Source organism: Thunnus albacares, chromosome 4, assembly GCF_914725855.1.
Source record: "Thunnus albacares chromosome 4, fThuAlb1.1, whole genome shotgun sequence".
Lineage (NCBI taxonomy): Eukaryota > Metazoa > Chordata > Actinopteri > Scombriformes > Scombridae > Thunnus > Thunnus albacares.
This window is the reverse complement of record NC_058109.1, coordinates 22,127,722-22,143,494: the sequence shown is the minus strand read 5'-3', so window position 1 is coordinate 22,143,494 and position 15,773 is coordinate 22,127,722. Positions and strand designations below refer to the sequence as shown.

General features: G+C 43.5%; 2 protein-coding genes across 3 annotated transcripts in view; one reads left to right on the top strand and one right to left on the bottom strand.

Annotated features, from left to right (window-relative positions):
• Positions 1 to 15,773, top strand: part of LOC122980281 (low-density lipoprotein receptor-related protein 1-like) — a 98,997-nt gene that overhangs the window by 65,288 nt on the left and 17,936 nt on the right. For both annotated transcript variants that reach the window (XM_044348120.1, XM_044348121.1), the window contains 19 exons: positions 339 to 543; positions 766 to 930; positions 1,052 to 1,296; positions 1,725 to 1,856; positions 2,741 to 2,968; positions 3,868 to 4,042; positions 7,777 to 7,871; positions 7,976 to 8,125; positions 8,225 to 8,365; positions 8,748 to 8,873; positions 9,005 to 9,136; positions 9,262 to 9,396; positions 9,749 to 9,878; positions 9,981 to 10,107; positions 10,215 to 10,366; positions 10,499 to 10,623; positions 10,819 to 11,193; positions 15,209 to 15,398; positions 15,512 to 15,716. In XM_044348120.1, coding sequence (XP_044204055.1) covers positions 339 to 543; positions 766 to 930; positions 1,052 to 1,296; positions 1,725 to 1,856; positions 2,741 to 2,968; positions 3,868 to 4,042; positions 7,777 to 7,871; positions 7,976 to 8,125; positions 8,225 to 8,365; positions 8,748 to 8,873; positions 9,005 to 9,136; positions 9,262 to 9,396; positions 9,749 to 9,878; positions 9,981 to 10,107; positions 10,215 to 10,366; positions 10,499 to 10,623; positions 10,819 to 11,193; positions 15,209 to 15,398; positions 15,512 to 15,716 — 3,233 coding nt within the window. The remainder of the gene's footprint in view (positions 1 to 338; positions 544 to 765; positions 931 to 1,051; positions 1,297 to 1,724; positions 1,857 to 2,740; positions 2,969 to 3,867; positions 4,043 to 7,776; positions 7,872 to 7,975; positions 8,126 to 8,224; positions 8,366 to 8,747; positions 8,874 to 9,004; positions 9,137 to 9,261; positions 9,397 to 9,748; positions 9,879 to 9,980; positions 10,108 to 10,214; positions 10,367 to 10,498; positions 10,624 to 10,818; positions 11,194 to 15,208; positions 15,399 to 15,511; positions 15,717 to 15,773) is intronic.
• Positions 11,629 to 13,764, bottom strand: LOC122980283 (delta-type opioid receptor). Its single transcript, XM_044348123.1, has 2 exons — positions 13,279 to 13,764; positions 11,629 to 13,017 (listed from the first exon to the last, which is right to left on the bottom strand). The coding sequence occupies exon 2, from the start codon at positions 12,971 to 12,973 to the stop codon at positions 11,975 to 11,977; it is 999 nt and encodes a 332-aa protein (XP_044204058.1). The 5' UTR covers positions 12,974 to 13,017; positions 13,279 to 13,764; the 3' UTR covers positions 11,629 to 11,974.

Genomic DNA, 15,773 nt, shown 5'->3' with positions numbered 1-15,773 from the left:
ATGCTTCGGGTTACAGAACAATCTAAAATGTTGCCATCAGCGACAATCCCAGTCTTCGTAGCCTTTATCCATACACACTGAAATACTGTGTGAATTCATTAAGTAAGTGAGGTGCCCAGCGGGAATGTTTATTTTAATGAGCAGCTAGATGAAATATTAGATCAGATTTCTCTAGCAGTTTTAAACAAAAAGGGATAATACAACCTTTTCAACCTCAAGGAAACTTTTTCTTTGTCACAATGATAGACAGATAGATAGATAGTTAGATAGATAGATAAACATACAAAACAAAACAAGATGTTGACTACCTCTCCTGTGTTTTTCGTCCGTCCTTGTAGCATTAACCAGCTTTGATGTAGTAATCCAGTACGGGCTGGCTACCCCTGAAGGCCTGGCAGTGGACTGGATAGCAGGAAACATTTACTGGGTGGAAAGCAACCTGGATCAGATTGAGGTGGCCAAGTTAGACGGCACCATGAGGACCACGCTGCTGGCCGGGGAGGTGGAGCATCCTCGAGCTATTGCCCTAGACCCCCGAGACGGGTAACGACTACACTGCTTACAGTATTTACTGCTGCTTTGTCAAATGGAGATTTGGACATTTATGAACATTGATGGACATTTATAACAAATTATGACTATATTAAAAGGCTAATGTTTTGATAATTGCACTGCTTTCTTCACACTCCTGCCTTATTATACCTTTAATGACAGTAGAGGATTATATTTCTGACTGCACCCCTATGTTGTGGCATGAAACTGCAGGATCCTCTTCTGGACAGACTGGGATGCCAGCTTGCCGAGGATTGAAGCTGCATCCATGAGTGGAGAAGGCAGGAAGACCATCCATAAGGAAACTGGCAATGGAGGCTGGCCAAATGGTCTCACTGTTGATTATCTAGAGCGTCGCATCCTTTGGATCGATGCCAGGTCAGACTGAGGGAACAGACATGAAAACACTCACACAAACGTCTTTGTTTGGTGCACAACACTATCTATCTCTATCTATCAGTTACACCCAGAAATGCAATTGAGATTTTTTTATGCGCAGGTCTGATGCCATTTATTCAGCCAAGTATGATGGTTCTGGGCTAATTGAGGTTCTGAGGGGCCATGAGTATCTGTCACATCCCTTCGCCGTCACCATGTATGGCGGAGAAGTTTACTGGACGGACTGGAGGACCAACACGCTGGCTAAGGCAAACAAATGGACCGGGAGCAACGTCACTGTGGTTCAGAGAACCAACACGCAACCTTTTGACCTCCAGGTCTACCATCCATCCAGACAGCCACAGGGTGAGAGACACAAAAGTGCACAAAAGACACACTTATAGCTGTAGTCCTGAAAGTTAGGCAGAGAAAACCTTATGGTGGGCACTTTCTTAAAGCGTGAGAGTCAATATACAAATACATGACAAAATGTCAAAAAGTGTCTTTGTGAGGTGTTGGTCCACCACAAGGAGTTTCAGGGCTTCATGGCATAGATTCTCCCAAGTCTCTGAAACTCTGGAGGGATGAACACCATACTTCCAAAAGATATTCCCTCATTTTGCTGTAGATAAAGGAGCAACTAGTTAGTTCATTCACAACTAGCATGTTCATTATAAGAGTGAAAAACCTTGTGATTAATTAAAAAGATTACACATGATGGTTTTTGGAATGTACAAAATTGTAATCATTTCTGTCTTTGTCTTGTACTTTTCTACCTTTAATTTCCTCCGCAGCTCCTAACCCATGTGCGGCTAAAGATGGCAAGGAGCCCTGCTCTCATCTATGTCTCATCAACTACAACCAGACGTTCTCGTGCGCCTGCCCTCACCTCATGAAGCTCGGCTCTGACAAACGCACTTGCTATGGTAAGCGCGAGCACACACGTACATAAATACAGTTCACACTCTTTGACTTCCCTCTGAGTTTGCAGATAATTTCCCCTCTGCTTGTCTTGGCAAAACTGTCATTGAATGCCGAGTGTAATCCGTGTCCTTGCAGAATTGTTTATTTTCATTTGTGTGGGGCTTTGTGTGTGTATGTGTTTGTGTGTGTGTGTGAGAGAGAGAGAGAGAGTGAGAGAGAGAGGATTAAATAATGTAGACTTTTTTTCACTTTGAGGTGCTATTGCTGTGACAGCCTTGGTACGCATTGAAGTGTCTGTCCGTGAAAAGTGAGAGCGGGCCTGTTTATTCAGTCTGTGAGTTTAGTATTCAGGGCAGCACTTTCTATTATCTTCAGGGGTAATGGAATGGAGAGCCCCATTCTGTCTGATGCAGGCATCAGCCACAACCCTCCACGTCCACCACCTAGTCTGGCCTGGCCGATACAGCCTGACACTGTCATTACTACCCCCTCTCTCTTTCTTTTTCCCTCTCCTCCTGTCTATCATTTAAGCTGCCCACAGTTAAATGATGATAGGACTGCTGAGACCAATGCAATTGGAATGTATCTACACGGATTGAATTCACTTACGCTGTCACGGCTGTGCTATTGAGTTAGCCAGCCAGACATAATCATTAGAGTCAAAGATGCAATTGGATTAACTGTTTGTTCAAGTGGCAAGAATAATGCACAGAGGCACCAATCCATGCTGCAACCACCAATCCACAACTCTTGTCATTAGTGTGCACTCATGCATTTGACTTTTGACTTGAAGCTTCTTTTAACTCCTGATTACTCTCATTGAATGCCGAAGCTCTGCAGAATCAGTGAAGGATGAATGTCAACATCTTCTCTCCCCTCCCCGCAGAGTCCCGTCAGTTCCTGCTGTACGCTCGTCAGATTGAGATCCGGGGAGTGGACATCGACAACCCGTACTACAACTACATCATCTCCTTCACTGTGCCAGACATCGACAATGTGACTGTGGTGGACTATGACGCTCTGGAGCACCGAATCTACTGGTCAGACGTTCGCACCCAGACCATCAAGAGAGCTTTCATTAATGGAACTGGAGTTGAGACTGTGGTCTCTGCTGGTACGGAGGCAACACAGTAGAATATATATACTGTATACATATACTACATATACTTAAAGCTCATTGTCTTCCGTTTTGTCTTCCTTTTGTAGTTTATTTTGACCAGATTTAGTCTAAATTCTTAATTTCTTACATTATATGTATTATTTTATTATGAAAATTAGGAGTAATGCAATTGATTTCTTGTGATTACCCCTAATTTATAAAACAATAAATGAATGATATACCATTTTCAAATTTTCATTTTCCATTCAGATTTTCATAACTAGTTTTGTTTTCTATAAATATCAAGATCTATATGGAAATAGACAGAAAAAAATGAGCCCCGACTACACTTGTGGTACAAACTTGGTTGGGCTTTTGTTGTGTTTTTGTGGTTTAGCTTGCAGAGGCATGTACAATTTTGTTTGCTAAACCTCTCCCCCAAACAGTGATTATCCAACAATAGCTTAGCAACTGTAACTAAGCACATGCCGAAGTGGTGTGCATGGGAGACTGATACTCTGTACCCCAAAGAGTTTGATGGGTGGTGTTTTTTTATTTTAAAATAAGTCAAGTGGAAACATTAAAAAATCAGCTGGAGACAAAGTTTTAAACCAGGTCAGGGAGTTAGCGTTTAATTAGCTAGCTAACTACAGCTAACTAAATCTGCCAGCAAAATGAGAAGCCTGCTTTTGTCTAGTCACTATGAATTTTAGTGCTAGAATTGAAAGCTTGACCTAGTGACGGTAACTAAGGGGGAGAAGATTAGCAAAGGGTCATTTTCCATGTGTTTTTTTGCAGTTCTTCCCACTCTTTCTGATTTCTGTGTAGTTCTCAGCGTTTGAATTTCTCGTTCTTAAACACAAAAACTAAGAAAATTGTTAAATAGCTCTGTGTGTATGTTTATCAATTTTCAGATCTGCCCAATGCTCACGGCCTGGCAGTGGACTGGGTGTCAAGGAACCTGTTCTGGACCAGCTATGATGCCAATAAGAAACAGATTAATGTTGCCAGACTGGACGGCTCTTTCAAAAATGCTGTCATCCAGGGCCTGGACAAACCACACTGTCTAGTGCTGCATCCAATTCTGGGGTTGGTTGTACACACACACACACACACACACACTCACTCACTCACACACACACACACACACACACACACACATACCATAAAGCTGTCACACTTAGTCAAAATGAAGCTTGCAGAAATTGTTCTCAGACACCCTCCTGATTTCACCTTTAACCTACAAGACATACATGCACAAGTGCAAACACACACACAAACACGCTCTCTGGCTGTCAGGTTCCCCTCTGTTTGCAGTCAGTGATGACAGGCAGAGTAGTGGTATTGATGGTCGCTGACCTTTTAAGGCCCAAATGCAATGAAAGCCTCTGACGCACACATTTTGAAGTACACCTATTGTTTTAAATGGCCAAACACGTACCAAAAGCGTTATGAGGCGCTTCAAACTGCCTTGACGACCCTACTCTGACCTTGTTTTGATTTCGGAGCGTCAAATGAGGACCCAGCGATCAAAGCTGTTTTTTCTGCATCCAAAAAAGAGAAAGATAGCTGAGAGCATGAGAGAGAGACAGTCAAGCGAGGAGAGGGAGCAGCGGCAGAGTGATTGAGAGAAATGGTTGCGTTTTAAAGCGCAAATAAATAACCGTCAAACACTCGAAAAATGATTTACTGTGGAAACAGATGCTCTTAGTTTCATTTTCCTCCTCTGCATTTCTCCTTTTCATTCATTCATTACATCCAACTAATGCAGCCATAAATACAAAGAACAAAAGGACAAATCTGTGTTGGTTCTGTGGTCTTGGCATTTCAAATGGGATGCCTGCAGTGCGCCATAGGAGCATCAAATGAGGCACGTCATTTATTGCTTTCAGTGCGTTTTAGCCTTTACTGTTTCTTCACTCAGGAGGTGGTTTCAGTTTCTCTCCCCTCATCATGTCATCTTTCACCTTTGTCTCTCTAGCTCCATTTTATTTAAAGCTAGCTCCTGCGCTCAGATAGACTGTATGAATTATTTAAAGCCAGTGACTCGGACACTTTTTGTCGCTATTTCTGTTCAATGTTTATCTTACATCTCGTTGCCTTCTGTCTTGTTCAGCAAATGTCCATTTTTCCTTCCCCTCCTGAAACCATACCCCCTCAGCTCCCCAAACAAAACGTGCCTGGCCTCTCCTCTTACCAGCAGAGCATAGACAGACCATCTGTATTTATATATTTAGCTTTGTGCAGGAATACGTGTTCTTTTGAGTATTTGAGGTGGATGAAGGAAGGATATTTTCTTAAGAAATATCTCTGCCTTCTTGTGTTTTTTTGTGTACTCCTTCCTCTCTTTGAAAGACTTAGTCTACTTAAGCGGAGGAATGTTTCCGATCTGAGCATTGTTGGCATGGGGGAAAATGAGAAGCAGATGCTGGATCCATATGCTGAGGCTGTCTCCTCTTTCTGGTACATAAACACACCGCCAAGAACATGCCCAGGAGTGAGAGGGGGGGGCAAAGAGAGTCGAAGAGGGACAAACTCAAATGTTTGTGTGCGAAAACACGCAAATGTGGGAGTTTTAAATGCTTGACATTTTATTTAAAGGCATGTTAGCAAACAAATGAAGGGTGTGATGGAAGCGGTTGGATTTGACAGGAAGTGGATGATGGGGGCAGAGGATAGATACCCTTTAAATATAAGGTGGATCTCAATTCCCTTATTTGATCTTTCCTCGCTCCTCAATTCTCACTTGAACCGGAAAACATTCCAGTGCGCCATCATGAAGACCATCCCAAAGCGCTTATTTCTGCTCGAGCGAGGATTGAGGAGCTAGGAGGGATCTCTGAGGAGCCATGAGCGAGGATACACGAGAGCAGCCTCTTTTACTAGCCAACACACCTCCTTAGTGGATATTAGTTATTGATTGGATGCTGTAGCCGATCAGACTGAATATGACACATCATCAACATAACTGAGTTTTTAACCATCTGTTAAAAATCTCTGTTAATTGTTGGTCTGAACAACAAAAGAACTATAAACAACTTTCTTCATTTATTAGAAAGATTTTTCTTTTCATGACCTGTTATTTCCCCCATTAACTTTTATTATGGATTCAGTTAAAGTCAGGAAGAGTCTGTCTGTCCGCAAGAAACACATTTTAAACATATTTATATTTTACATCATTTATCAGTCACATGAGGCTGAAAATCCCTGAGCGTCGAGTTTGTTATGAGTCACTGTACACGTTTTCCATTTTCCTTGAAACACTAATACACTAATAGATCATTTCCAGTGTTCAAAAGACACCCTAATCGTATTCTGAGTTAAAGAAATAATGAATTCATAATCAGAGTATCAATAAATACAGTCACATATAAATAATATAAATGCATTCTGCTGGTAGAAATGGTTCATGTGCCTTGGAGCAGGACACAGGAACAGTATAAATACAGAATGCAGGTTTTTATTCATATTCAGGTGTTTGTTAAATAGGAAACAGGCTGCAGAGAGAAAACACTGCTGCTCTGGCAATGATAACTGTGTGTCCTTATTAGTGTCAGCACAGTGCACATGTGAGCAGACCTGAACTCCATCAAAAGTTGCTACAGCTGTTAAAGAGGACTGACAGTTGATCCAGCTGTGATCAGCTACCACCATCATTAGAAACAGACGTTTCTTTGCATGACGCTTCTGAGGAAAGGACGTCTCATTTCTCTAAAAGCATATTTCCTTGTTTCCTCTCTCCTTGTGTGGTTTCCTTGTGTCTCTCCATGCTTCCTTGGTAGGAGGGACTAAGACGCAAGTGAGGGCAATGTGGATGCAATTTAAGAGAATTTGAGAGGCACCTAAAGACTACACACAGTCTAAACACACCAACGCACAATCACATCATCCTATATTCTCTTTGTGCGTGTTTTCATTGAAGAGCAAACAAAAGAGAGGTGTTTATGTGAGTGTGTGCAGTGTGAGAGAGTGAGGGTTGATGGGATGATGAGTCAGAGAGGACCTTTTTCAGATGCTGAATTTCAGATTTTCTGTGGGTCTTTACTATCCAGTTTGCCAGCTCAACTTTATTTCTGCTTCACCCAACCCCATCAGCATCTGCGCATACTGCTGAACTTCATTGGACCTTATTTGAAAAAGATTTTAAAAACATTGCAATTAAAGTCCCATACAGTTTGGTATCAGTAACAGATACTACACACTGTATTTTGTCATCTTATTGAAAACAAGATCTCTTTTTAAAGAGAGACTTGAGAACAGAAATCTAACCGCCATACGAACCACAGATAAACAAATCTTAAGCCAGACGACCAACAATCCAGTGACAGAAATAAGCCCTAAGAGACATCAGATAATATGGATTTAAAATCTCCAAAGTGGGAATAATGAATAATCTAGCCTGAGTACTGTATGCAGTTCATTCAATTTAAAAGGTGCATAGTACCTGAATACAATCATGCCAACTTTAGTGTGTACATATGGGATATCTAGGGTTGAGTAATTATTAGAATGTGAACCGTGTAATTTATATGAGATAAGAGATGTGAGGTCGATTGCAAAGCTTGTCAGTAGAGCTTTATAGATGAATATCATGAGATTACTTTTCATTGATGGTGCAGAAAGTTCAGGATGACAAATTGATTTCTTCACATAATAGAAAGCTCCTCCAGTTTTGCTGCACAGTGAGCAATGAGGTTTGTGTTGCCAGGCTTGAGAGGCGAAATCGTGCTGTGCTGAAAATGAATTAAAGTTTGTTCAAATCTCGGCCCTTCTTGCTGAGGCATGCTGTAGCTTTGTTGATTCTCTCTGCTTGCCTCCCTCAGGAAGCTCTACTGGACAGATGGGGACAACATCAGTATGGCCAACACAGATGGCAGCAACCGCAGTGTACTATTTACCAACCAGAAAGGCCCCGTCGGTCAGTAATTTACTGCGCCTCTTTGTGTGACTGCATGAGAGACAGCACACCCTAGTGACAGGGCAGGTCATTACACTTAAGCGCTCTCTTTTTTTGTGGTCCAGGTCTTTCCATTGACTTTGACACCGAGCAGCTTTACTGGATCAGCTCAGGAAACAGCACCATCAACCGCTGCAAGCTGGATGGCTCTGGACTGGAGGTACTTGAGGGCGTCAAAGGCAAGCTGACCAAGGCTACCGCTCTGGCTATCATGGGTAGGTCTCCAGAAAATGTTCACGCCAGCTGGTGATGATTTTTTTCCTGAATTGAGTGGAGTTTAGGTTGACCATCCTGTTGTGCGTTGTGTCCCTTAGGAGACAAGTTGTGGTGGGCAGACCAAGGAACTGACCAGATAGGCACCTGTGACAAGAAGGATGGTGGCAACTGGAAAGTCCTGAGGAACAGCACGTCCCCCATGATGCACATGAAAATCTACAATGAAACTGTGCAGAAAGGTGCTGCCACAAGGAATCTTTTTTTTTCTGAGCTTTTAGAGCATTTGTTTGGGTTAAATTGCTTGGCAAAAAAATGGGAGGAAAATATGTCTCATTTAAGATCTGTTTTGCTTGCAGCATGTAGCCCGTTTACCTAATCTAGAGCACATCTGTTTATATCTCCCTTAAGGCTGATTTATGGTAGGTCGCTTGACACATTTGATGAGTGTCGCTCAACAGAAATGACTTATTTTCGACAGAAAAAAGTGTTACTCTCATTGTATGACTCTTCAATTTCTTTTGAGCGACAATTATCAGAAGTGTCGAGCGACCCACCATAAATCAGCCTTAACTCCTTTTTGATTTGTTTTGTGTATTTGTTCTCATGCTTTTGTGTTTCCAGGCACCAATCTCTGCAGTAATAACAATGGAGACTGTTCCCAGCTGTGTCTCCCCACCTCCCCGACCACCAGAGCCTGCATGTGCACTGCAGGATACAGCCTACGCAGAGGGCAGCAGTCCTGTGAGGGTACGGCACATTTATGAATATAAATATTCTTCATTCATACAAATATGGATTGATGAAATTCATTAAAGTAATAACAGTGTGATGCAGAACAAACTTTTTAAAGGGTCAAAACTTGGATTTGTTTGCTGCAGGTGTTGGCTCTTTCCTCCTGTACTCTGTGCATGAGGGTATACGTGGTATTCCTTTGGATCCATTAGACAAGTCTGATGCCCTCGTACCAGTGTCAGGCACCTCCTTGGCTGTGGGCATAGATTTCCATGCTGGTAAGACTTCTTACAACACATTAGCTTAATTCACCACTATATGGTGTGTGTGTGTGTGTGTGTGTGTGTGTGTGTGTGTATGAAAAATTCTGTCCAACTTTAATATGTATCACTCGTTTTCCCAGACAATGACACTATCTACTGGGTGGACATGGGCCTGAGCACCATCAGCAGGGCCAAGAGAGATCAGACCTGGAGAGAGGACGTGGTCACCAATGGCATCGGCAGGGTAGAGGGCATAGCTGTTGACTGGATAGCAGGTGAGAGAGACCTCAGACAAAACATAGCCCACAGTCTTGGAATTCAAACATTATCAATTAAACATACTGATGACCTGTAGAGACGTGAATTTAAAGCAATAGAGTTAATAACCGAGACACGTGGAGACTGATAGAGAAAAAAAGGCGTGAACAGTGTAAAATAATTAACATCATGTGAGTTCCGGATGGCCAAAGGTGACCCTTATCTGCCTCTTCCATTGTCATTCCTTCTAATTTCTGCTCCATCTTGTCTCTGTTTCACCAATTTATTGTCAAAAAGCAGTTCATAATACAGTTCAGCGTGTGCTCAGGAGCTGCCAGAGCATGATTGGTTCTATTTTGTCCTCCACAGGAAACATCTACTGGACGGACCAAGGCTTTGATGTGATCGAGGTGGCCAGACTGAATGGCTCCTTCCGCTATGTGGTGATCTCCCAGGGCTTGGACAAACCTCGTGCCATCACTGTTCACCCTGAGAAAGGGTGAGATGAAACAACAATGGGTCTAGTTCCAATTATTACTGCAGCTTCTGTTGTAATTCCTCTCATTATTGATTACTGAAGAAGTGATATCTGTGTTTGTAGCTACCTGTTCTGGACAGAGTGGGGCCAGTATCCCCGTATTGAACGGTCTCGTCTGGATGGCTCTCAGAGGGCTGTCCTGGTCAATGTCAGTATCAGCTGGCCCAACGGTATCTCCATTGACTATGAGGTACAGTAACACAAACCTTTCATGCATGTATATCACAATGATCCCGTGCTGAAAGTGGACCCTGTGTCACAACAACATTGAAAACATTGCTGTCTGTGTGCATGTAGGATGGTTTGCTGTACTGGTGTGATGCCAGGACGGACAAGATTGAGCGCATCAACCTAGAGACAGGAGAGAATAGAGAAGTGGTGCTGGCCAACAACAACATGGACATGTTCTCTGTGTCTGTGTTTGAGAGCTACATCTACTGGAGTGACAGGTCAGATATACCTCCTCCCTCAGGAGGATTATTTTAGGATTATTTATGAGTGATATTCAGCCACTGGCTTAATATTTTTCTTATTTGCTAGCTTCAGCCTCTGTTTAATGCTGTCTATCTACTTTCATGCAGGACGCATGCCAATGGCTCTATAAAGAGAGGAAGTAAAGACAATGCCACAGACTCTGTGTCTCTGAGGACTGGTATTGGGGTGCAGCTCAAAGACATCAAGGTCTTCAACAGGGCCAGACAGCAAGGTAAGCACTGAGGGGTTTATTATAAAAAGTCTGATTTTCATGCAAAAATTGAGCATTGTTCAAAATATTTGTATTTTTTGAAATTAGTTGTAAAGTAAATACTTTTTAATGTAGATTTTAATTTAGAAATTATTTCAATTTGATGTTGGAAATTGTAGATAATGATCTCTTTGTGGTTGTAATGTCTGTGTGCAGGAACAAATGTGTGCAAAGTCAACAATGGTGGCTGCCAGCAGCTTTGTCTTTACCGTGGCAACGATCAGCGTACATGTGCCTGTGCCCATGGCATGCTGGCTGAAGATGGATGCAGCTGCCGTGACTATGATGGCTACCTGCTCTACTCAGAGCGCACTATACTAAAGAGCGTCCACCTGTCAGATGAAAACAACCTGAATGCCCCCATAAAGCCGTTTGAGGACCCTGACCACATGAAGAATGTCATTGCACTCACTTTTGATTACCGAGGAGGGGGAGGGAAGGGGGCTAACCGTATCTTCTTCAGCGATATCCACTTTGGCAACATCCAGCAGATCAGTGATGATGGTTCTGACCGCAAGACCGTGGTAGAGAGTGAGTATTCCCACATCTTAGGTTTGTGTAAACCATTTCTTCACATTCTCTTTTTCTTTAAAAATCAACTTCCACACAGTTTATTTCCCACTTTATCTACAGTGTATTCCTCCCTCCCGTAACTGATATGTGGCCTGTGATTTGTCATTTCTGGTTTCTAAACAATAACAAAAAGACTTAGTTGTAAACATCAAAACCCCCCCACCATCACCGAGTGATATGTCTTCCTGGAGAGGAAAACCGCTGGAGTTCGCCAAAACAGAACTAGGAAGCTTTTTTTCTGAAGTTGAAGTCAAACTAGAAACAAAACAAAAGATCTTTTTTTTTTATCTGTGCTTTGAGAACACAGTGTATAAGAATATAAACAGGCCCAGCAAGACAGATAGACCTTCATTCACCTTATCTCAGCACAACAAAACACGAGTGCACCGTTAATGTTTTACCAAAGTGCCTTTTCTTTAATCTGTTTTTACAAGGAGTACATGATCCAGGATTGTTTGTTCTACTGTCCCTGTAGAGCAGCACCTCCCAGGGCAAACCGTTTCATCTTCAGACTAACAAAGTGAATGTTTTTAAGAGGTAATGTCTTGTCTTTGAGTGAAGTACGCTGTTGTTTTGCCTTGTGAAGTAGTCTTTCCTCATGAGGGTAATGGTAGTGTCCATTTCTTTCATATGAGTCTTTCTGTAATTGTTTCATTCTAATTCTCAGTAGTCAGGATTTGTTCAGTGGTTGTGTGTCAGGTGGTCAGTTACATCAGGAAAGGTGCTGATACTAATACTGTCAGGCAGTCCCACTGGCTCTTTGCCCTCCCCTCTTGAACAGCCCCAGTAGGTCCTGTCTGAACTTTTCGGACATGAGCACATAGAGGATGGGGTTGATCACTGTAGAGGAGGAGGCCATGAACCGTGCAAACACACTGAAGGGGCCGTAACGTGGTGAAGTGCCAGTGGCCCCTGACCTTTCATCCACCAGTAAGGCCAGTGTCAGGCCGTAGGACGGTAGCCAGCACAGGGTGAAAGCCAGCACCAGCATGGCGGATGTCAGGGTCACCTTGCTCTGGTGGTGCTCTACTTGAGGGGCCCTGCCAGCTTGCCGTCTCCGCCACAGGAACATGTAGATGCTGCCGTATGCCACCGCAATGGTGACCAGTGGAAGCAAGAAGGCCATGAGGAAGTGAAACAATCCATAGATCAGCTGGTCTCTGTGGGACAGGAAAGCGAAGCAAGTGAGGCCATCAGGGGTGCTGCGTGGGATTCCCACAGAGCGAAAAACCAGCTGGGGAGTCGCCAGGCAGCAGGCGGGGACCCAGAGCAGCGCAGCAGTTATAGAGACCCGGCGATGAGAGAGGAGGCTGTAAGCTCTGGCAGGCTTCACCACAGTCAGATAGCGCGACACAGCCAGCGTGGCGAGTGTGAAGATGCTAGCCGAAGAACAGGCCGATCCCAAGAAGCCCACCAGACGACACATGATGTTCCCAAATGGCCATTGCTGCATGGCGATGGCGACAGTGTGGAAGGGAAGCATGGAGAGCAACAGAAGGTCTGCAGAGCTCAGAGCCAGCAGGAGGACGTCTGTACCTGTGCCTGTCATTGAGCTTTGGGGAGGCCCTCTCCTCTGCCTCCCACACAGGATCACCATCACCATGGTGTGCCCCCCCACCCCAAACACCAGAATCAGTATATCTAATATTGGGACAAGGACCTGCTCCACATTACCCACCCAAGTGTCACTGCTGTTCGCTGGCAGATCCTCTTCACCTGTAGAGTTAAACAGCTGCATTTTCCTGTCCTCAGTAATGGAGGTGTCTTCCAGTCATATTGCCACTGTTAACACACAGTTAGTGGATGGGTCAACATACTTATGCCGGTCATAAAACTACTGATAATACATTGTGTGGGAATGATTAGTCACACTGTGAGTCAGCGGAACTTTACTTAGAAATAACATCATGCAAATTTACAACTTCCACCTTCCAGTTTCCTGAACTTCGATGAGAAAATTCACCACTAAGAAATGAAGATTGATGTTAAATACATACATTACATATATTCATGCCCATTCTGACACTGTGGAAATGACATTACCTCCTAAAAATTGTCCCATAAGATGCATCCAGTGAATGAGCAATCTCATAGATGTTAAAGCTGCTTCCCATGTTCTGTATGTGAATCAATCCATTCCAGTTGTTGCAATCAGCTCCACCTTTGATTGACTGGGGGCGGTAGAGGGAATGAAATAACATCCAACCCCTCCTTTGAAGTCAAGACACCGCCGGTTTCTTAGCTGCTGAGGTTTTCATCCTTCCCCCTGAATTCCTGTTAAGGGCATCCGAGTGTTGGGAGTTAAATGCTGTAGATTGTGTGATTTCCTGTCACCTCAGAGCAAGCAGCTTATCCACATGACATCTCAATCAGGCCCGTGCTCAGCAATCCACAATCAGCCTCAGTTCTGCCTCCGAGGAAGGGATCTCTTGAGAAATGGAATGGTAGCAGAGGAGGAAAAGAGAGGCGAATAGCTCGACAGTGAGAGCGAGTAAACGGCAGGTGAACTCTGGACTGATTATCAGAGAGCATGACAGAGATGGGTTGGCTGGCTCTCTGTGGGAGGGCCTTGTAAGGCCAGACATAGTTTTTCCCAGGGTCCATTGTTTTTGTTCATTTTCTGAATTTATCTGTACATTTTGTAAAGACGTTATCTCTGCGCACACATATTCAGAACATACACAGACATAGTATACACACAAAGAGATATAGAGTGAAATAGTGTTTGCTTTCAGAAATCAGGGTAATTATTGACTGCCGGTGTGGTAGCAAACACTCAGCTGCAATCACACCTACTGCAGATAAGTGCAATAAAAAACTATCAGTGTCAGTACAACCAGCTGAGCCTGAGAGCTATAAATTCAACTCATCACTATTACTGTAAACAAGCGAAAATGTACAGCGACCCAGATTGGCTTAGATCAACAAAAATGTGAAGATAAACAGAAGTGGGAAGCAAGAATTTGAGTCAAGGGCGCTGTAGGCTAGAGATTTACAATTCATTAACAGCTCTAAAAAAAGAGGAAACAGGGGTGAATGGATTTCATGTTGGTCCTCATCGATTTTTAGGGCATTGATTTATGAGTGCAAAAAGCAGGGGTAGTTGTTTTTTGCATTGCATGCCCAGTTGCTTTGCTGTATTCAGAATCTCATAGCATGGGGCAGACAAAATGTTGATTCTTGTCCATGGCGAGATATTGAGGTGTGGTGTTAAGTGTCCCACCTGGTGGTGAACCTCACTCATGGTGTGAAGCCATATCCAGCATTGGAAAAGGCAGCTGCAATCAATATTCCATTGCAGTAAGTAACAGAAAGGCAACTATTACCACTTATTTGGCATCATCTGACATGTGGTTGCTCTCAAACTGGCTCTTCCTGAAGTACACATACAGTATATGTGTGTGCATGTATTGTTTCTCAGCAGCAGAACAGCTGTTCTCTATTTGCCGCTACGGAACTTTGTGTTCCTCCATCTTGGCTGACTCTTGTCTGTCCTCTGGCCTCTGTTCAGGCATGGGAACTCACAGGTTCAATCTCTTACTCATTTCAAGGCTTTGGAGCAGAAAAGTGACATTTTACTCCTCATCTGTTGATGAGGTATTGCAATGGAAAGTAATACGCTAGCCGGTAACTGTTATTGTGACCTTTTTAGTGAGCTATTTGTTGGATAAAAGCCTTGAATCACACAGTGTTCTTGGTCATTAATACCAAGCTGTCATGTCCATAGCCACGACTCTGTGCTGCCACACAGCAGACTGCCAGCACTGAGCTGCTGCCAGACAGTCCACACTGTTGCCTTTTAACATAGCTCTGGGATTGACGTGGTTCTTTTCCTTCCTCTCTTCTCTCTTCCGTCTTCTCCTTCTTTCTGATTCAATTTCTCTCTGCCCTGTATCCTTTCCCTTTTCCACTTGTCTCTGTTTATCTCTATAATTCTTTCCCCTCTTCTGTCCATTCCTATGTTTTTTTTCAGATGTGGGCTCAGTGGAGGGTTTGGCGTACCACAGGGGCTGGGATATGCTGTACTGGACCAGCTACACTACCTCGACCATCACCCGCCACACTGTGGATCAGAACCGCTGGGGTGCTGCTGACCGGCACACTGTGGTCACCATGTCAGGAGATGACCACCCCAGAGCCTTTGTCCTTGATGAGTGTCAGAGGTTAGAATGATTATCATATCACATATCCATATTATACCTATTTGAACAAAATATTGTTCCTCGTTTATGTGAAAGTATTTCCCACATACACTGATTTTTACTTTTTCCTGCAGCCTAATGTTCTGGACCAACTGGAACGAGCAGTCTCCCAGTATCATGCGTGCCACACTCACTGGTGCCAATGTCCTTGTGATCATTGGCACTGACATCCGAACCCCTAATGGCCTGGCCATAGACCACCGTGCTGAAAAACTTTACTTCTCTGATGCCACACTTGACAAGATAGAGCGCTGCGAATATGACGGCAGTCGCCGCTACGTGAGTGACACACACACACGATACACACACAGTGTATATCATCTGTATGTATTACTT